The sequence below is a fragment of the Crocodylus siamensis genome, chromosome 15 (genome assembly GCF_052110815.1).
Source record: "Crocodylus siamensis isolate JL-2025a chromosome 15, ASM5211081v1, whole genome shotgun sequence".
Lineage (NCBI taxonomy): Eukaryota > Metazoa > Chordata > Crocodylia > Crocodylidae > Crocodylus > Crocodylus siamensis.
Genome location: NC_143409.1, coordinates 26,392,216 through 26,413,869, shown reverse-complemented (window position 1 = coordinate 26,413,869; position 21,654 = coordinate 26,392,216). Strand labels below are relative to the sequence as shown.

The window sequence follows — 21,654 nt, the reverse complement described above, 5'->3', positions numbered from 1 at the left end:
TATTCAGCATTGGCGAGGCCTAAACTGGAGTACCGTGGCCAGTTTCGAGTTCCACACTTCAAAAAAATATGTGGACAGATTGAAAAGAGTTCAGCGCTAAGTGACAAAAGTGATTAGAGGCTGGGGAAGTATGACATAAGGAAAGGCTAAAAGAACTAGTGTTATTTAGTCTGGAGAAGAGAAGACTGGAGGGGACAGGGATTTGATTCAAATACGTGAAAGGCAATTATAGAGAGGATGGAGTAGGCTGTAGGGGACCATCTGTGTTCAGTGGTGTTAAGGTGTAGCAGAGGAAGTTTAAGTTAGAGATGAGGATGAATTTACTGACTCAAAGCTGTGGAATCTCCATCACAGAAAATTTGCAAGAGCAAGTTGGACAGACGCTCAGAAATGCTCCTGCCTTGAGCAAGGGGCTGGAATAGATGACCTCATAAGGTCCCTTCCAGACCTACCTTCCTATGATCCTATGAATCCAGGAACCAGGCAATATCTAAATCAATCATTGGTGTTTAAAGGAATGGCCACCCAACATCTTGACAGATGAAAGGAGACACGACGAAGTCAGTCAGTCAATGGAGTTTGGCAGTCGTGTGGAAGAAGAGCCCAATGTGCAAGCAGCAAGCCTTCCCACAGTGGCTACAGGTCCATTCATCACTTGGAGGTTGAAGCACGCTCTGCTTCCTGACTTGCTTGCAGGCCTCAGTCTAGGCTCTCCACAGTGACTGCACCAGCTTTGACCTGGCTTCTCCCGACTGAGCAGTTGCGGATATGGTTCTCCCAGTTGTCAGTGGGAATGGTGAATTTCTTGAGACCTTGCTTGACCTTGTCACTTTATCAGAGCTTTGGCTGTCCTGTGTCGCAGGCAGTTCTTGAGATGGCCATAGAGCACAGCCTTCAGCAGATGATCTTGAGGCATGCGCTCCATGTGTCCCAGATAACAAAGCCTGCAAACATCCAGCATAACCTGCAGAAACTGTAAGCCAGTCCTCTCAAGGATCTCATTGTCAGTGATCTGTTGGACCTAAATGACTCCAAGGATTTTTGAGACAGCAAAGGTGGAAGTGGTTCAATCTCCACTCCTGCTTGCAGTACATGACCCAACTTTTACAGCCATAAAGGAGGGTACTCAGGACACAAGCCTGATAGGCGGACACCTTCATGTTCAGAGTTAGCAGTCTGTTGTTCCAGACACGTGAAGTAAGTTTGCCAAAGGTGAGAGGCTTTGCCAATTCTGGCACCAAGTTTTCTATCAAAGCTAAGTAAGCTGGTAAGAGTTGAGCTGAGATAGTAGAAGTGGTCAACACTGTCCAGAGCTTCATTATTAACGTAGATTTTGGGTGGGATGCTGGTGCTGCAACATGACAACTGTTTCCTCGATACTGATTGCTAGGCCAAATTTAATGTTTAAAGGGGTAATACAGTAAAGCCACTGCTATGTCTATCCTTCTGGTGAGATGTATAAATAGACTGACTGACTAGATTCAAGTGTCCGAGGATACACAAAGGAACTCTGAAATGAATAAAAGTCCAGTTGCTGGGGTGACACACTGTCTGAAGGTCAAGCTGAGACAAGGGCTCATTCTGCCTTGCCCAGACCCAATACTGAAAGTGGGCAATACATCTTTTTTTAAAGCTTAAGAATGTGAACAGGACTTGTGTTGTTTTACCTCTTTCCTTGTTTTACTGTTTTTGCAGATACATACCTTAACATCAACTGCCCTGGGAAAAAATACTCAGTGATCTCACACGCAGAAAGCATTAAAACCTCCGGTCATGTTTTTAACTGAACAGGAATATTCTGAGAGGCTTCCACAAATGGTTACCAAGTATTTAACTGTGAACAACTGAAGCAAATTTTTTTCAAGTGAAAACAATTCAAAACTGGAAGGGGATGGACACTAGGGCTATGCGAAATTTCAGCAGCTGTTTCATTTCAGAGGTGTTTTGGTGCCCAAAACACTGAATCCAAAATGAAACGGAAGGCTCCAAAATTAAACAAGACCATCCGAAATGTTTTGGAAGTTTCGGAGCCAGGAAACAGAAACTAGAAGAAGGAGGGGGAAGAGAAGCGGACGGACTGCTCTGATATTGACATCTGTAGTTGGCCAGTGTCTGAGATCTGTCCCTGAGGTCCCTTCCGATGGCAGCTTGCTGTCATCCCACGCGCAGATAAAGGGATCCGCACCCACTGGGAGAAGTCTGGCACAGCCTCACAGCTCTCCCAGGTGCAGGCCCCCAGATCGCTTTCAGGATGACAGCAGGCTGCCACTGCCAGCTGCGGCCAGCACCAGCACCCAAGTCTGCTTAGCACCCCCACGGCTACCCAGGCCCCATCCCCTGCCCCACCCAGCCTCCCTACACTTAAAAGAAAAAAGCCCTGCACTCACTGGCTGTAGCAAGGCCTCTGGGACCTCCTGGCAGAACCCCACCCAAGCAACCCCACTCCCTGATCTTCGCCCTCTGCCTGGCCATGCCCCTGATGGTCCCCCCACCTGGCCCCAGCCTCCCAGCACTTTAAAAAAACAAAAAGAAAAGTCCTGCACTCACTGGCTGTACAAGCGGCAATTGGGGCCTTTGGATGCTCATTGCAAAGCCCCCTTGTGCAGCACAGGGCAGTGGCGATCATCCCCCCTTCCCCCCCCCGCACCTAGCACCTACATGGCAGCTGTTACATCACATGAGTGCAGCGTGGCTCGGCAACGCATCACACACTGTCTGGGAGCTGAGGCAGCTCCACTTGTCAGCTGAAGCCTGACACCACTCAGCCCCAGCAGCCCCAACTCCTAGACAGTGCGCCGCACCCTGCCAAGCTGTGCCGCACCCATGTGATGCGACAGCTGCCACAAGGGTGACAGGTGGGAGGTGGTGATCCCCGCTGCCCCCCACTGTTCTGGGGGGGCTCTGCCATGAGCACACAGAAGCCCCAATTGCCATTCCTGCATCCAGTGAGTGCAGGGCTTTTTCTTTTTTTTTTCTAAGTGCTGGGAGGCTGGGGCTGGCCGGGTGGGGAATGGAGCCAGGCAGGGCATCCATGGGGGCTTCTCCCATGGCTCCCCCCACCTAGGGAGGCAGACACAGCTAGAGGAGCCGCAGGAGAACCTGCAGCACCTGGCTGTGCCTGCCCAGCTGATCCAAATATCCGAAACAGTCTAGCTCCATCCTCTTTTGAACACATTTTCAGATACTTGAAGGCTGCTATTAAGTTGCCTCTCAGTCTTCTCTTTTCTAGATTAAATAAGACCAGTTCTATCATGTACTCCTCATAAGTCATGTCCCCAGACCCCTCACCATTTCTGTCACCCTCCACTGGACTCTGTCCAGTTTGTCCACATCCTTTCTGTAGTGAGGGGCCCAAAACTGAATACAGTACTCCAGATGTGGCCTCACCAGTGCTGAACAGAGGGAAGTAATCACTTCCCTTGATCTACTGGCAGCGCACCTACCAATGCAGCCCAGGATGCTGTTAACCTTCTTGGCAACAAGGGCACGCTGCTGGCTCATATTCAGCTTATTGTCCACTGTAACCTCCAGGTCCTTTTCTGCAGAACTGCTGCCCAGCTAGGCTGCCCTTCACCTGTACTGGTCCATGAGATTGTTCCGTCCTAAGTGCAAGACTTTGCACTTGTTGAACTTCATCACATTCTTTTTGGACCAATCCTCCATTTTGTCTAGGTCATTCTGAATCTTTGCCCTACCCTCCAGCAAATCTACTACTCCCCTCAGCTTGGTGTCATTTACAACCTTGCTGAGGGTGCGCTCTATGCCATCTTCCAGGTCGTTGATGAAGACCTTGAACAAAACTGGCCCCAGGAACGACCCCTGGGGCACTCCACTTGTTACCGTCTGCCAACTAGAAATCAAGCCATTGACTACTATTCTCTGAGCCCGATGCTCCAGCCAGTTTTCTGTTCACCTTACAGTCCATTCATCTGGCCCATACTTCCTTAGCTTGCCTGCAAGAATGTTGTGGGAGATCGGAACAAAAGCCCTGTTAAAATCAAGGTACACCACATCCACTGGTCTCCCCGCATCCACAGAGCCACTCATCTCATCATAGAAAGCAGGTTGGTCAGGCATGACTTGCCCTGGTGAAGCCATGCTGGCTGTTCCTAATCACTTTTTTCTCTTCCAAGTGCTTAGAAATGGATCTGCTCCATGATTTTCCCAGGGACTACAGTGAGACTAACCAGTCAGTCGTTCCCTGGATTGTTCTTCTTCCCTTTCATAAATATGGGCACTGTTTGCCCTTTTCCAATCATCTGGGACCACTCCTGATCACCATGAGTTTTCAAAGATGATGGCCAATGGCTCTGCAATCACATCAGCCAACTCCCTCACCACCCTCAAGTGAATCCCATCCAGCCCCATGGACCTGTACACATCCAGCTTTTCTAAGTAGTCCTTAAGCTGTTGTTTCAGCACTGGGGGCTGCTCACCTCCTCCCTAAACAATGCTGACCAGTGCAGTAGTCTGGGAGCTGACCTTGCCTGTGAAAACTGAGGCAAAAAAGCCTTTTCTGCATCCTGTCACAAGGTTGCCTCCCCATTCAGTAAGGGGCTCACACTTTCCCTGATCCTCCTCTTGCTACTGACATACTTGTAGAAACTCTTCTTGTTACCCCCCTCACATCCCTTGCTAGCTGCAAATTCAATTGCACTTTGGCCTTCCTGACTTCAGCCCTGCATGCCTGAGCAACGCTCTTTTACCAGAGACGGGCAATTATTTTGGGCAGAGGGCCGCTTACTGAGTTTTGGCAATCCATCAAGGGCCGCATGACAGGCAGCCACAGGCAGTTAAATATTATTTTCTAAATATTTTAGGGGTCCCACAAGCCAGATGGAATGGCAGGCCACATCCGGCCCGTGGGCCACATTTTGCCCAGCCCTGTCTTATACTCCTCCCTAGTTATTTGTCCAAGTTTTCACTTCTTACAAGCTTCCTTTTTGTGATTTAGTTTACTGAAGAGTTCCCTGCTAAGCCAAGCCGATCTTCTGCCATACTTGCTAGTCTTCTTGCATATCAGGATGGTTTGTTCCTGAACTCTCAGCAAGTCTTCTTTAAAGTACAGCCAGCTCTCCTAGACTCTTTTCCCCATCAAGGCTGGTTTCCCAGGGGATCCTGCCCATGAGTTCCCTGAGAGAGTCAAAAGCCTGCTTTTCTGAAGTTCAGGGTCCTTACTCTGCTGCTCTTCATCCTTGTTTCCTCAGGATCCTGAACTCAATCATCTCATGATCACTGCTGCCTGAGTTGCTATCCACTACTACATTCCCCACCAATTCTTCTCTGTTCAGGAGCAGCAGGTCAGGAAGAGCATAGCCTCCACTTGGCAGCTCCAGCACTTGCACAAGGAAGTTACCCCCAATACTTTCAAAAAACTTCCCTGATTGTCTGCTCACTGCTGTGTTGCCCTCCCAGATGTCAAAGTAATTTAAGTCCCCCATGAGAACAAGGGCCTGTGACTGGGAAACTTCTGCTAGCTGTTTGAAAAAAGCCTCATCCACTATTTCCTCCTCATCTGGTAGTCTGTAGCAGGCCCCCACCACGACATCACCTTTGTTGCCTTCCCCTCTGACCCTAACCAAGAAACTCAACAGTCCTATCTCCAGCTGCATACTGGAACGATGAGCAACCATACGGCTCTTTTACATAAAGTGCAACTCCTCTTCCCCCCTGCCTGTCCTTCCTGAACAGTTTATACCCAGCCATAACAGTGCTTTAGTCACGCAAGCGCCCACCAAGTCTCTCTTATTCTAATCATGTCATAGTTCCATGACAGTGCAAGGACTCCCAATTCCTCAAACAGAGCTTGTTTCCCAGGCTCTGTGCATTTGTGTACAGACACATGAGGTAACTAGCTGATTGCTCTGATTTCTATTTAGACTGTTTCAATTAAAAGGATTCAAACTGTATATTATTTAGCTTTTAATGTTTCAGACAAGTGCTTCAAGTAATTTTATGAGAACTGAGCAAGATTAAATGTTTTAAAACTCAAGATTTGGGTTTTTCATACATGGCTTAAGTCTGAAAGCTGTGACCACCACCAAATTTTATGTCTAAACAATGTAAGAGAGAAATCTCAGGAAAATTTTTCCGACATAAAATGAGATTTTAAAAGTACACATTGAGAATGACTGTAGTACTTAATTAAGAAATTATATGTAAAGCTGTCCATCATAACCAGGGATCCAGGTTTTCCATTTCCCATGGAAAAATGGAGTAAAATGTGTATTTTCCCCTTTACTGGAGTAAAACGTGGATGTCTAAATTTTAGCAGAGAAACCCACAGATTTTACAGTTTTGCACCGAGCCGTCTGCAGGTTGGCAGAGTTCCAGCCTTCAAGGGGATGGGAGGGAGCAGAAGGAGGGCAGTCAAGCAGGGGGCACCATGTGCATGTATATGTGCATGGCTCCAGGCAGCCTGCGAAGCAGCTCCTGCAGGTAAGTGGGAGTGGAGGGGTAATTGATGACCCCAGAAGGAGGAAAGGAGGGAGGGAGTTGGGCAGGGTTGGGGCAGGGGATGCCGCCCTGCCAGGTGGTACATGGACTTGGGGCCCAGGGCCATGGGTGACTTGTCCAGGGGCAGGGTGGCAGAGGTGGAGCCAGCTTCCTGCTGTTGCATAAATTCTTGGGAGTGGGGCAGAGAGGACCCGTGCCCCTCAGATCTGTGCATGGGATGGGGACAGGACAGGCTGCCTGCTGCAGGCTCTGGCTTCCGCCCTGCTGCCCTCCCTTGGGGCCTTCACAGCCCAGCATGTGAGACCCGGCACTGCAAGACAGAGCACTGTCATGCAAGAAAGCTGCTTGCCACTGCAAGCACCACACTGCCTTGGAGAAGTGTCCCCTGCACACATGGGGCCAAAGCGGGCAGCAGCATGAGGCTGTGCCCCTTACTGCTGCCAAGCACACAGGAGATGCATCACCAGGGCAGCGCAGAGCTTGCAGCTGCAAACAGCTTTCCTGTGTGGCCACGCTGTGCTTTGAAGCACTTGATCACACCTGTAGGCTGTGGCGGCCCCAGAAGAAAGCAGCAGGTTAGGAACCCAAGCCCACACCTGCTCTGCCCCCCCAGGAGTGCATACTGCAGCAGGAAGCTGCCCTCTGACCTGAGCCCGCAGCAGGCAGGCAGAAGGTAATGGTGGGGGGAGCTGGCTCCATGCTCAAGTCCACTGTAGCAGCCACTGTCTTCCATCAGGGGGAGGGTGCTGCAAACCCAGGTTCCTGGCAGGTGGGGACCCCTCTGGCAGGACTGGCAGGTGCATGGGCTGTGGGTGGGAGGTGAGGGGCACCAGCCGGGGCTGGGAGGATGTGGGGGAGAGTGAGGGGCGTGACCAAGCCTGGGATGGGGGGCAGGGGGAAGTGAGGGACACCAGCAGGGCCAGGGGTGCATTAATTTTAAATCACAGATTTTAAGGTTTTTAAATCAGAAAACACCAAAATCCCTTATCATGACCTACTTTTCATCCTCTTTTTTTTTTTTTTTTTTACTTTGCCAATACCCAGCCTTTTCAACTTAACCCCCAGAGACAGATCGAGAGGGAGTGCCATGGCACAGCTGATGATGACTATTATCTTAATCCTAGGGAAAGGGAGAAGACAAGAAAGTTTCTACACAAGTCATCTAAAAGTAGGAAAAACCTGATATTTAAAAACGTTTCTAAACGCAAATAAAATGTTTGCCTGACATTATTATATACCAGTGGAGCTAGAGCATTGGCCTGCGGAGCCATGTTATCCAGACTGCAAAACTCCCAACAGCTCCAGAAATGAGGCAGGGGGCAATGGCAGTCTCCCTACTCTCCCCTACTGCCAAATTTCAGGACTCCTGTGGAGCCCTGTGGTTCAGTTAACATGGCCCTATATGCAGGGTCACATCTGTGAACCGACCACACATGCCAATTCTGCATGGGATGAGGCTTGCAGATCAACCCTGTGCCACTTATCTGGGCCAGAGTGCCAGAAGACTCAACACCACCATTACATATCAAGGTGAAGTAGGTGAAAGAGGAAATGGCACTAAAATCTGAAAACATCATGTAGTGTTTCCCATTAGAGAAAAAAATTCAGAATTATTCACTGAAAAAGTAATCAGTTTTGGAATGGTCACCGTCAATTCTCTGATTTCCAGTCAGAACTACTCTGAGGTTACATAGATTTAATTTAGTGAACCACTGAATCCCATTTTAAATAGGCATCCCAAATAATTATATCTTGAGTCACCTAAGATGAGCATCATTACTATATTGAACAGTTGAATGTACATTCATTTGGCTCTTTCCCAAGGATCATGTGCAAATAACTGCCATGTAGGAAACTAATTTGTAAAAAGATTCCAATGCTTATCTCAACACTGTGATTAAGTTTCAGCCATAACCAACCTGTACACTAGAGTGAAAGACTATTTTAGTCCTTGAACAAAGCTGTAAACCTGGAAAACTTGTTAACATATGTGGCCAAAATATTAAAAATGAGTGCATAAACCCTATATTTAGACACTTACATATAGTATCTGGAGACTAACTTTTTGCACGTATTTTAGAAACATCTTGGCCATAAATCAAATTAATCACAGCACATTTCAGGAAGTTCCTTGAGCAATGAAGGTATGGGTGTGACAGGCTTGGGCTTGTTTTTTTGTGTTTATTTTGGTTTGTATTTTTGAGGGGGTGTATAAGAAAATTTCATAGCAGGTCATCTGTTTCTGAACAATATGATAAACTTCTGGCAGAATCAGATCCAAGATTTTGCAAAGTAGGGGGTGTAGAAGCAGCGATCAGCGCTGCAATAGTGGCTAAGCCCCCCAGTCCCAGGCCCAACACACACAGACACACTGAGGATGGCAGACCCCACCACATGACTAAGTAATAATTACGCCCCACACCAAGGCATGCCCCTCTCCCCATCCGAAACCTGCTGTTGCCACTATCCCAGGGGCAAGGGGAACTCCAAATCCCCTCCAACCAGTCTAGGCTGGGTCCAGGATCAGCCCCAAAACAGTGGTAGCAGGTTCCCCCCTCCTTGTTTCTGCTTCTGGGCTGGAAGGGAAAATCCAGGACGACTAGGCAGGGAGGGGGGACCCAGACACCATACAACCTCGCTGGAGGAGCTCTGGATCTTTCCTGACCTGGAAGACAGAGGCAAGCAGGAGAGGGGATAATGGGAATAGCAGCAAAGGGAGGAGAGAGGAAGGGAAGGGATACACCTCTGGGCATGAAGGGGAAGGGAGGGGCAAATTTTTATCTTCTGTGGGCACTTAAGAAGTGTCTCCAGCAGCTGCTCCTGCCACATGGTCAGAAAGGAGGATGTGGCCACCCCACTGCACTCCCTCTGGATCCATCCCTTACTAGAGGAAGCAGTTACAATGCAAAAGAGAGAGGCCAGAGAGAACTCAAATACAATAGACCTATTAACACTTACTCTACTTTGATGCTGGAATCCAAAGTAATATCTGTTAGATCTTGACTATGAGCTCAACTCTGGATTCAAGTATATGTACATGACTAGAAGAATGTTCCCATGGATGGATGTGTGTACAGAGATTTTTCCAAGGTAAAAAGGAAGGCAAATTATATACATAATATTTAAAGTGGACTACATATCAAATTATATTAAACCTACCAATCCATTTTTTATTGCATTATACATGATATAATTGCATGAAAGTATTTGCTCTTTGGAAAAATACTGCAATTAAATTATGCCCAAGACTTTTTGCCATTACCTCCTAAAAAAAGATTTGGGAAAAAAATGGATGATTATTCCTCCTTTGGGGACAGACATCTGAATAGATGAAAAACTAAGTTGCAATTTTTATTAAGTAGGAATTGTTATAACAAAACCCAGGAAAGAAAACCTTACACAGGTGTTTAATTTACACAGATAAAAGCCACTATTATCCACACTGCAATAAAATGAAAACTGGCTGGAACACTGGGCTCAGAGAGTAGTAAATCAATGGCTCAATGTCTAGTTGGCAGCCGGTATCAAGCGGAGGGCCCCAGGAGTCGGTCCTGGGACTGGTTTTGTTCAATGTCTTCATCAACGACCTGGAAGATGGCATAGAGGGCACCCTCAGCAAGTCTGCAGATGACACCAAGCTGAGGGGGGTAGTAGATATGCTAGAGGGTAGGGCAAGGATTCAGAGTGACCTAGATAAATTGGAGGATTGGGCCAAAAGGAATCTGATGATTGGAAAAGGGCAAACAGTGCCCATATTTATGAAAGGGAAGAAGAACAATCCAGGGAACGACTGACTGGTTAGTCTCACTGTAGTCCCTGGGAAAATCATGGAGCAGATCCATTTCTAAGCACTTGGAAGAGAAAAAAGTGATTAGGAACAGCCAGCATGGCTTCACCAGGGCAAGTCATGCCTGACCAACCTGCTTTCTATGATGAGATGAGTGGCTCTGTGGATGCGGGGAGACCAGTGGATGTGGTGTACCTTGATTTTAACAGGGCTTTTGTTCCGATCTCCCACAACATTCTTGCAGGCAAGCTAAGGAAGTATGGGCCAGATGAATGGACTGTAAGGTGAACAGAAAACTGGCTGGAGCATCGGGCTCAGAGAATAGTAATCAATGGCTTGATTTCTAGTTGGCAGACGGTAACAAGTGGAGTGCCCCAGGGGTCGTTCCTGGGGCCAGTTTTGTTCAAGGTCTTCATCAACGACCTGGAAGATGGCATAGAGCGCACCCTCAGCAAGGTTGTAAATGACACCAAGCTGAGGGGAGTAGTAGATTTGCTGGAGGGTAGGGCAAAGATTCAGAATGACCTAGACAAAATGGAGGATTGGTCCAAAAAGAATGTGATGAAGTTCAACAAGTGCAAAGTCTTGCACTTAGGACGGAACAATCTCATGGACCAGTACAGGTGAAGGGCAGCCTAGCTGGGCAGCAGTTCTGCAGAAAAGGACCTGGAGGTTACAGTGGACAATAAGCTGAATATGAGCCAGCAGCGTGCCCTTGTTGCCAAGAAGGTTAACAGCATCCTGGGCTGCATTGGTAGGTGCGCTGCCAGTAGATCAAGGGAAGTGATTACTTCCCTCTGTTCAGCACTGGTGAGGCCACATCTGGAGTACTGTATTCAGTTTTGGGCCTCTCACTACAGAAATGACGTGGACAGATTGGAGAGAGTCCAGAAGAAGATGACAAAAATGGTGAGGGGGCTCAGGCACATGACTTCTGAGGAAAGACTGAGGGAACTGGGATTATTTAGTCTAGAAAAGAGAAGACTGAGAGGGAACTTAATAGCAGCCTTCAACTACTTGAAGCGGGGTTTGAAAGAGGATGGAGCTAGACTGTTCTCAGTGGTGGCAGATGACAGAACAAGGAGCAATGGTCATAAATTGCAGCCAGGGAAGTTTAGGTTAAGTATTATTAGGAAGACTTTTCTCACTAGGAGGGTAGTGAAACACTGAAACAGGCTACCCAGAGAAGTGGTGGAAGCTCCATCCTTGGAGGTTTTCAAAACCTGGCTAGACAAAGCTTTGGCTATGATGATCCATTTGGGGATAGTCCTTCTTTGAGCAGAGGGATGGAATAAATGACCTCCTGAGGTCCCTTCCAACCCTAACTTCCTATGATTCTATGGAAATCTATAAAAGAATAACCTTCAATTAAAAGGCAATGTTTACCACAGGAAAAAGTGATTTTTGTCATGTAATGAGTTTTCCTCTGTAAAGAACAACTGACAAAGAAACTAGAAAGCCTGGAGGTTGGGCAGTATATCATTTCAGGGAAAGCAGGGAGGGGATGAATCAGTGAGATGTGACTAGCCTTCTAAAAGCTATGGACCAAGTTCCATGGCAATTTATTGAGTAAAACTCATTGGAGTCAATCAATGTCAAGTACTTCAAAACTGATCTCCAAGGTCTTGCTGAAACAAGACATCCAAAGAGCAGCCTTACATCTCTCTAAAACAGATGCCCAGGAACCTGCTATGGTTCTAATCTAGTGCAAATGTCTCTCCATTTAAAAAAAAAAAAAATAAAGATAAATCACCACCTCTATACTGCTTTATAAAGCGGGGTTCCTATATATAGTAATCATTTCCGGGGCATTTATTCAACATCTGAACTATCAAATTGGGAAGAAAGGTATAATAAACAAAATTCAGTCCAACCACCTCAAACATATGGCAGGCATCAAGTTTTTTCAGAGTTCTACTAGATCCACTAATCTTAATTTCTAATTAGTTCCTGTGAAAGGGAAAGCCTTCATAGTTAAGTTATTCATTTTTTTAAGGAAAGGATGCATTTCTAATGGAAAACCAACTTTTTAGGTACTCAGTGATTACTATAAATCAGTAATATCATACGTATGGGATTAGGCTGGAAGACATGACAACATTTTGTGTACAAAAGTTGTTAAATGCCTTGATCAATGCCTTTTCATTAAATTCAGATAAGAAGCTATCAAAAAATCCTCCATCATCTGCTCTAATTGTTAGAATGGTAATCAATAAGGTTGTGCAAAGCTTCAGTTGCTGATTAGATTTGGCAGGGATTCAGCCTGATTTGGTAACCAAATCTCTGAATTTGAATCGAATCAGGAGATCCTTTAGTCTCTCCAAATCAAATTGGAACCCTCCAAATCAATTTGGAGAGATTCGATGATTTGGACATGGACACAGCTTTAAACGTCTTTTCTAAATACCTCAAGGTACCAGGCAGCTTGTGAATGCTTAGATGGTGGGGCAAATGGAGCGTCCCACAGGAGTGCAGGGGGGGTCCTTAGCAGGCTTGGCAGCAGACCCAGAAGTGGACCAGAAGCACTTCCACTACACTTCTGGGTCAGGACAATAAATCAAAGAATCGAATCACTATCCCCGATACAGGCTAAATCTGAACTGAAAACGGCCTATTTTGCACACCCCCTAGTAATGAAACTCCCAAATGTGAGGTAAGTACTGGGCAACAAAACCAGTGAAACTAACAGATTTAATAACATCTGTTTTAGATTGGATTTGGAATGCTTAGATGAAAACCACATGTAGACTGACACTGTAAGGAACCTAAGGAAGTTAGGTGCCTAAATCTCAGTTAATTCAAACTGCACTGCAGGTCCTTGTACACCTCTGAAAATCCCAGCCTTCTGTGGTAGCTGACTTGAAATCTTAAAACAATTAAACCTGTCACATGACTTTTGAAGAATAACTCCAGTGTTAGGCTACAGGTAGATAACTCACACACTCAGATAGAAAGATGAAGTAGTACCTCTTGAGGTTTCAATTTTTCTATGTCTGTGGAGAGGTCTGAGCTTTTTCCATGGAGACTGCCATTTTCCTGTGAACAGGCAAGTAGTAAAAACAATTAGGACAAGAGTAAACATTCTGTATAAAAATCCATGGGAAAAGCATTGGACATTGAAGTCTTCAGTTAAATTTCAATACTTCAAGGACAGAAAGAGGTGACCTTAAATTTTCCTTTCTTTTTATTTTGTGTATGCATGTATCATCACTAAACGTTATCTAGGAACCTCACATAAGATAGCCTGCCTCTTATATACCCTGTTCTCTGAGAAACTGATTTTCTAATCAATGTTTTTATAACCAGGGATCATGGTTTTTCCCCGATTCAAATTAAATTCTCTGATAAAAAAAAAAATCGCAAGTTCTCCGACTAAAACCACAAAATCTGTGATTAAAATGAAAGGCCACTATATATACAGGTATCCATTAGCACGACGTTTTGTTGACATATTTACAATTTTAAAGCAATTTGGCTATAATAAAATACATTCTAAATATGTATAAATGTTGGTATTTGATTTTGGTCTATTAAGGAAAATCTGAGCTCCCCTGCCCCCTTAACTCATAAAACAAGTCCAGGCCCCTCACTTGAAAGCCACAGCCCCCCAGCCCTGCTGGTGCCCCTCATTCCCAACTCACAGCCGCCCTGGCCCTGCTGGTGCTCCTCACTCCCCAACCACAAATCCACCCCCCAAGCGCTGCTGGTTGCCTGTCAGCCCCCACCCACAGCTCCCGGGCCCCCACCAGCCCTGCCCAAGGGGTCCCCAGCTACAAGGACTACGGGGCCAAGGCCTCAAGTCTGCAGTCCCCTGCCCCCAGCATCAGTGCCAAAGCCCAGGCTGCCTCCCACAAAACATAGCAGCCGCTGCAGAAGCTGAACCTGATTCCCCCTGCTGGTTCCTGCCTGCTGCAGGCTCAGGTGGGGCCAGCTCCCTGATGCTGCATGCACTTCTGGGGGGCAAAGGGAATCTGAGCCTCCTAGATCTGTGCATGGGGTAGGTTGCCTGCCCTGCTACCCTCCCCTAGGGCCTCTGCAGCCCAGCAGGTGCAACCCAGCATGGCAGGGCAATGTAGGGCTACACAGGAAAGCTCCTTGCTGCTCCAAGCTCCGCACTGCCCTGGCAAGGTATCATCTGTTTGTGCGGCAGCAGCGAGGGGGCATAATCCCACTCTGCCACCCCAACTTCTGCCATGTGGGCAGAGGACACCTTGCCAGGGCAGCACGGAGCTCACAGTGGCAAGGAGCTTCCTCCTGTCTTGTCCTGCTTCCCCCCATTCTGTCCTGCTGCACCTGGTCACACCTGATGGGCTGCAGAAGCACCAGGAGAGCTGCAAGGCAGGGAACCCAAGTCTGCAGCCTACACTCTAGATCTGGGGGCACAGGTCCTCCTGTTCCCCCCAGGATTGCGTTCTGCTGTGGAGAGGAGCCCCTCCCTCCCCCCTCTCCCCCCCCCCCCAATTTCCCTGAGGGAGCTCTCCAGGCTGCTTGGCGGCCATGTGCAAATACATGCACACGGTGCCCCCTAACTAGGCATTCCCCTCCCTCTCCCCTCTCAGCCCCTTGCATGCTGGAACTCTGCCAGCCTGCAGAGAGCTCTTTGCAAAAGTGCAAAATCCTTGGGTTTCTCTATTAAAATGAAATAGCCACATTTTCCTCAGGTAAAGGGTGAAATCCACATTTTTCTCCATTTTCCCATGGGAAATGGAAAACCCAGATCCCTTTTTTATAATTCAAGCCAGCACTCTCACACCAAAGTCTAGTGCTTTCCCATAATTTCAGTTCAGAATGGAGTTTCTCCCTATTCTAATTTTTGCAGAAAAATGTGGCCATGGACTAAGGCTGTGTACAAACATTCAAATAATCTGGAAGAATTCGCCCAGGTTTGTTCTTATGGTAGAAAAACTTACCCTGAGCAACACGTACAAACATTTAAATGCTGAGGCCCTAAAGAGTGGAGAGCTTGCAGTGCTAACCCCCTGGCTGTATAGTGTCATCTTATGAACACATCTCATTATGCTCTGCAGGATCCTTTAGTTTGCCTGGCAACAGATGACAACAGTGCACAGGACAACCCTGACCAGCTAACCCAGATGACCCACAGTCAACTTGTGCTGTCAGTCATGTACAGACATACACTCTCCCAAAAGAAACTCTCCTGGAGCTGATTTAACCCTTGTTGTGCCTAAGTTATTTTTCTTCTGGACTGACCATTTTTACTATGGGAGAAAAAGCCTAAATATCTGTATACTCATGGTTTCTCCTAAGAAAGCAGCAACTCTCCCAGAAGAAACTGAATGTCTGTACAAGGCCTAAGTTTTCCACTGGTATTTGTTAACCATCAGCATTTTTAAATAGCTTATAATAAAAGACCTTTTGGAGAAAAACAGAAAACTGAAATTTTCCTTTAAAAGGGATAACTTTCTTTACAGAGAAATTGATACACTTAGCAAATCCCAGCATCCATCTTTTTTTTGTTAACAAACAAAAACAAAAGACTTTTTTATACATCTATTTATTTTCTTATGTAAAATGAAAGATAGAATATATCTGTCCAAACCACATTCACTATGTCTTTTTAAATTTCCTATTTTACTAGTCTGGATATCTAATTGGCATACAGTCTACACAAGGTCTACTTTGCCCTTAAAAATCAATTTCTTCTGACACTTCCGCAATTCCAAAGGACTATGTCTGCCACACAACCCATGAGATGCATATTGTACTAGGTGATGAAAGTCTACAAAAAGAACACCCAGAGGGTTCTTTCTAAGGTCAAAACATAGGACAAAGAGGAAAAATCTAATATTAGAGAGATCTACTAGGCATTAATCCTGTCAAGAACTGCAGCAACATTTTGCATGGATCCACAGCTAGTAATTCACAGGTTGGGTGACTCCCATAAGGAACTTCTATGAACAGCCAAATGCCAGGCTGTATGCCGAGTACAGGATTAGCACCTATGTTCAGACAACTATGTGGCTTTCTAAAAACTTTGTAAAAAAAACACATAGCTCTGAAAGATGCCTGGGTTAAATTGCAATTTTTAAAACAGAATATTTAAACACTTTGGGAGCATTTTATTGATGAAACTTGTTGCTTCCACCCTGGCAAAACCCTAAGCTGAAGTCAAGGAAATTTTTCCTTTCAAGAACTATAACAAAAAAAATAAAGCAATTTTAAAAGAGGGAGGGGGAATCACAAAATGTTACCCTCTGGGACTCTCATGTTATTTCATTTACAGTTAAAAACGCACCTTCAAAATGTAATGTTTCTCTTTAGTAGTGCTTTCTAGGCTTATTTCTCCATTCAAATATAAAACCTGTCCTATATAAATTCTTTTTATTGTTCACAAATTCTGCTAAAATAAATTGCTAAACTTCATGTGCATGTCAGTATTCCCTAAACTTTAGAACTTTCCCCTCAAAATTATATTTGGCTAGTATAGTAATAAATATAGCATACACCACCTTGGGCTTAGAAACTAAACTGACCTCACTTGATTCTTTTCTTGTAACATAACTAAAACCTCAACCAGGCATACAAATAAAGATGTGATGGAATCTGATGCACGATCAGCACAATCTCACTCCCTGCCATGACACATGTGCATGGCAGGAGGCATGATTGTGGAATCAAGCATCAGATCCAATCATGCCTTACTGCTGGTGCAGAGCTGGCCTGGGATCATGATGTCAGGCTCTGCCTGCACCACTGCTTGTCACTGGGAGCTCCCTCAGATGACAGGGCTCCCAGCCACAAAGGCAAAGCATGTGCCACCACGACTGGGAGCCATGTCAGCTGCAAGCTCCCAGGCTCATGGGTACAGTGCAACCCTGCAGCTGAGAGCCCCATCAGCTGACAGAAATCTTAGCCACAGGGGTGCACCTGGTCATGCAGTCAATTAATAACAGCATGATAAGAACCAGCCACAAAATGATTACACATTTTTTGTGGAATAACTTTGTGGATTGTTCCTTGTTTTATGACACTGTTAATGGTTTTAATGTGTGGCTGTTACAGCTTAAGACATGATTAACTGGTTAATCATTAAGTATAACTTGTGGCAGAGGCCTAAATTACAGCATTTAGATTTACATATGTGCAAACACACTAATTTTCCTTTTTCCAAGAGGTACATAACTGGTATTACTCAACTAATCCACCACATCAGTTACTGAATTAGAGAATACCAAGTATAGTAGTAGAACAAAGATTTAAGACCAGATTTTGCCACCTTTACAAAACCTGATCATTACCTTTGAATTGTCTAATTGATTTCAGTGGGAATCCTCCTACAGTTAAACATTGTTCATATCTTATTTCATATTTCTTTTCTGTATTATCTTCCTTTTATGATTCATAAATGAGAGTTTCCTGTTTGTGGTCAATTTTGTTTTTAAATATTTAGCTCCTTTCTCTCCTTCCCTTTGTATTTTCTAGTAGAGTAACACAGCTCAAGCTAGGTTTACATTTATGTTTTCAATATTCATAAATCTATGAAAGAATAGTATTAATCTCTTGCCTTTGCTTCAAATGCATTAGTGTCACATCAGTGATCTTCCTTTCACTGGGGGTGCAACTCACATGTTCCTGAGATTTGGCCAAGTTTAAAGTTCCTAATAATCTCTTAGAAAAATAGAAGAAATTTCAACTTCATATTAGTGGACCAACAAAAATCCATCTGCCTCCCCCACAAAAAACCAAAGAAGATACACAGCCTAGGAAGCACAAACTCAAATCCCAGTGAGGTGAATCAGTCCTTCATTAATTAATACTCGCATATAAAGTTGCTCACCCATAACCATCAACATGCTCAAGACATTTAGAGCAAAAACACCCACTAGCCAGGACCAAACAATAACATGTCGTTTCAAATGCTGAAGTAGTTGCAAGGTCTACTAAAGAAAAGACTTGAGTTCATGCTTCAAAATATTAGATATTTCATAGTTTCATAGTTAGTAGGGTCAGAAGGGACCTGAGCAGATCATCAAGTCCGACCCCCTGCCATGGCAGGAAAAAGCACTGGGGTCAAACGACCCCAGCAAGATGTTCATCTAACCTCCTCTTAAACACCCCCCAGGGTAGGAGCCAGCACCACTTCTCTTGGAAGTTGGTTCCAGATCCTAGCTGCCCTGACCGTGAAGTAGCACCTCCTGATATCTAGCCTAAACCTACCCTTTGCCAGCTTGTGACTGTTATTCCTAGTCACTCCTGGTAGTGCTTGGGGGAACAGGGACTTCTCCAATGCCTGCTGGTCCCCTCTGACTAGTTTGTAACAGGCCCCCTCAGCCTTCTCTTGTAGAGGCTGAATAGGTTCAGGTCCCATAGCCTCTCCTCGTAGGGCCTGCCCTGCTGCCCCCAATCATGCAAGTGGCCCTCCTCTAGACCCTGTCCATGTTGTCCACATCCCTCTTGAAGTGCAGCGCCCAGAACTGAATGCAGTACTCCAGCTGCGGCCTGACCACTGCCGCATAGAGGGGGAGTATCACCTCCTTGGATCTGCCTGAGATGCATCTGTGGCTGCATGACAAGGTGCGGCTGGCCTTCCTAACTGCATCCCCATGCTGGTGGCCCATGTTCATTTTGGCATCAATGATGACTGCAAGATCCTTTTCTGCCTCTGCACTGAGACGGGAGTTCCCCAGCCTGTAGGTATGCTGCTGGTTCTTCCTCCCCAAGTGCATCACCTTGCACTTGTCAGTGTTGAATCCCATCCTATTCTCATCCGCCCACCCCTGTAACCTGTCTAGGTCTGATTGTAGCCTATTCCTTCCTTCTAGCATGCCCACATCCCCCCACATCTTAGTGTCATCAGCAAATTTGAACAGGGAGCTTTTTACCCTATTGTCCAAATTGCTGATGAAGATGTTGAATGGTACAGGCCCAAGAACTGAGCCCTGTGGAACCCCACTGCCCACATCCCTCCAAGTTGAAAATGACTACCACTCTCTGGGTGTGGCCCTCCAGCCAATTGGCAACCCATTTGACTATGTAGGTGTCAACACCACAGTCCCCCAGTGTCTTAATTAGAATGGGATGAGAGACAATGTCAAAGGCCTTCTGAAAGTCCAGGAAGACTATGTCCACTGCTACCCCTGCATCTAAGGATTTGGTGACCTGGTCGTAGAAGGCCACCAGGTTGGTCTGACAGGACCTGCCTCTAATGAACCCGTGTTGGTTGCACCTAACCATAATCTCCCCTGTTGGCCCCTCATGGACATCTGCCAGAATAATTCTCTCAAAAAGCTTGCCCAGGATTGAGGTAAGACTAACTAGCCTACAGTCCCCCAGGTCCTCCTTCCTCCCCTTTTTGAAGATGGGAATCACACTGGCCCTCTTCCAGGCCTCTGGCACCACACCGGAGCACGGTGAGTGCTCATAAAGCCGTGCCAGGGGTCCCACAATGACCTCAGCTAATTCCCTCAGCACTCTGGGGTGGAGATCATCCGAGCCAGCTGATCTGAATACATCTAGTCCCTCCAGAAGTTCCCTAACTAGTTCCTCACTAACCCTCGGCCTAGGTGTGCCTCCCCTGGGGTCTAATAGGGGCCTGGGGGGGGGGGTGGCTGTTCCAGCCTCTGCTCAGGAAAATGGAGGCAAAGAAATCATTAAATATGTTAGCTTTGTCGTCTGGTGTGATGACCAAATTTCCTAGCATGTCCTGCAGGGGCCTCATGTTACCCAGAACCTTCTTTTTGGCCCCTATGTATTTAAAAAAAGGACTTCTTGTTGTCCTTGATCCAGGAAGCTAGTCCCAGTTCCATCTCCACCTTGGCCTTCCTGACTGCCCCCCTGCATCCCTGAGGAACTGCAGTATAATCCTCCCTGGTGATGGCCCCTGCCTTTCATTGGGTGTGTGCCTCCCTTTTAGGTAGGAGACATTCCCAGATGCTTTTGGTGAGCCATGGGGGCTTTTACACCCTCATGCCCCCTTTGATCCACACTGGAATTACCTCCCTTTGGGCTTGGAGAATCGTCTCCTTAAGGAGCTACCACTCTTCTTGGACACCTGGCTCCCCTCCCCTCCAGGACCTCAGTGCTTCCCTGACTATTCTCCTTAGCTCATTGAAGTCTGCCCTCCTGAAATCTAGGGCTGCTGCCTTGCTGTAGGCCTTTGCCACCTTGTGCTGGATGGTGAATTCCAGCAGGCGACAATGGCTGTTGCCCACGTGGTCAAGCACCAGCAGCCCCCTCACCAGGTCGTCGTCAGTGGCCAGTACCAGGTCCAACAAGACGTCTCCCCTCATGGGGCTGTGCACCTCCTGGGTTAGATAGAGGTCCTGCATTCTGGCTAGGAACCTACATGCGCGGTCAGACCTGGCTTACTAGAGTTTAAATATGGTGCATTATTTACATGCTACAGATCTGAAGTTGAAGTTTTAACATACTATATGTCTTTCACAATTCAAGAGATTTTCATGCCCATTTGTAGTTTATTGATTGAGGAGTGTGGAACCTCAGATTTAAGAGTATTTTAATCTTTCTAGTGCTTTTTTTTTTCTTTCCAGTACTAGTTGTGACAACATGCCCCATAAAGATGCAAGGCATATTTTCCATATAATATGTTAGCACAAATCTGACAGCAGTTTTATTCTACATGAAAGCTGCTGAGAAATGCTACAAGCCTCTCTGTTTTTTCAGTACCCCTCACACCCTCAAGATACACCCAGTTTTATAGTCTGGAGAGAACACTGGGAGTCAGAACTCCAGCCTCCAAGATCCAATTCTTCCAGCCACTCTGACTTAAAGTTTCTAGGTGATGATAAGATTTAAGTGGTGCAGAATGGAGCTGTGCACCTGCAATAAGGCTTCTCTCATGCATAAGAAATTACATTTATGTTCCATGATCTACATCCATTAACCATTCTCGGTAAAATTTTAGATCCTTTTTAACCGCATTGATTAAAAAGTCCTAGGCTTTCATTACAGAGTCTTTTGCCTATAGGTGAAAATCAGCCACAGTGGACAAGTGAACAGTTCTATGGTTTAAATGTAAAGGGGCTAGAAAAGAGAGTGTTTTTAAGTGAATTTCTCAACTGTGTTATCCAGGGGTGGGCAACCCATGGGTCAGATCCAGCCCTTGGACATGGGGATGAGTGCCAACTGTATTTGCTCTCCAGGGATTGCTGTAGAAAGGAGTACCCTCAGCGGATTATTCTCGCTCAGAGCCAGAAGTGTTGCCTACACCTGGTGTTAACTATTTTCAGCAATTAGTTCACAAAGAACTGAAATTGTTGACTTTCTAGTGCATAGGTAAATGCATAAAGGGGAGTAACAATATGAAAGAGGAGCTGTACTCTACAGTAAAAGGAAAAAGGGAGGAGTTTACCAAATTCAAAATGAATTTCCCCTCCAGCCTCAGGGAAAAATGCCTCATCCTGAATTTGAGTACCAACCTGGGACAAGTG

General features: G+C 46.1%; 1 protein-coding gene across 17 annotated transcripts in view; it reads right to left on the bottom strand.

Moving 5' to 3' along the window:
* The window catches only part of TCF12 (transcription factor 12), a 322,678-nt gene that overhangs the window by 192,792 nt on the left and 108,232 nt on the right, over positions 1-21,654 (bottom strand). For 11 of the 17 annotated variants that reach the window (XM_090028813.1, XM_090028815.1, XM_090028812.1 and 8 more), the window contains one exon: positions 13,211-13,279. The exons of the other annotated variants lie outside the window; for them this stretch is intronic. In XM_090028813.1, coding sequence (XP_089884939.1) covers positions 13,211-13,279 — 69 coding nt within the window. The remainder of the gene's footprint in view (positions 1-13,210; positions 13,280-21,654) is intronic. 17 annotated transcript variants of the gene reach the window in all.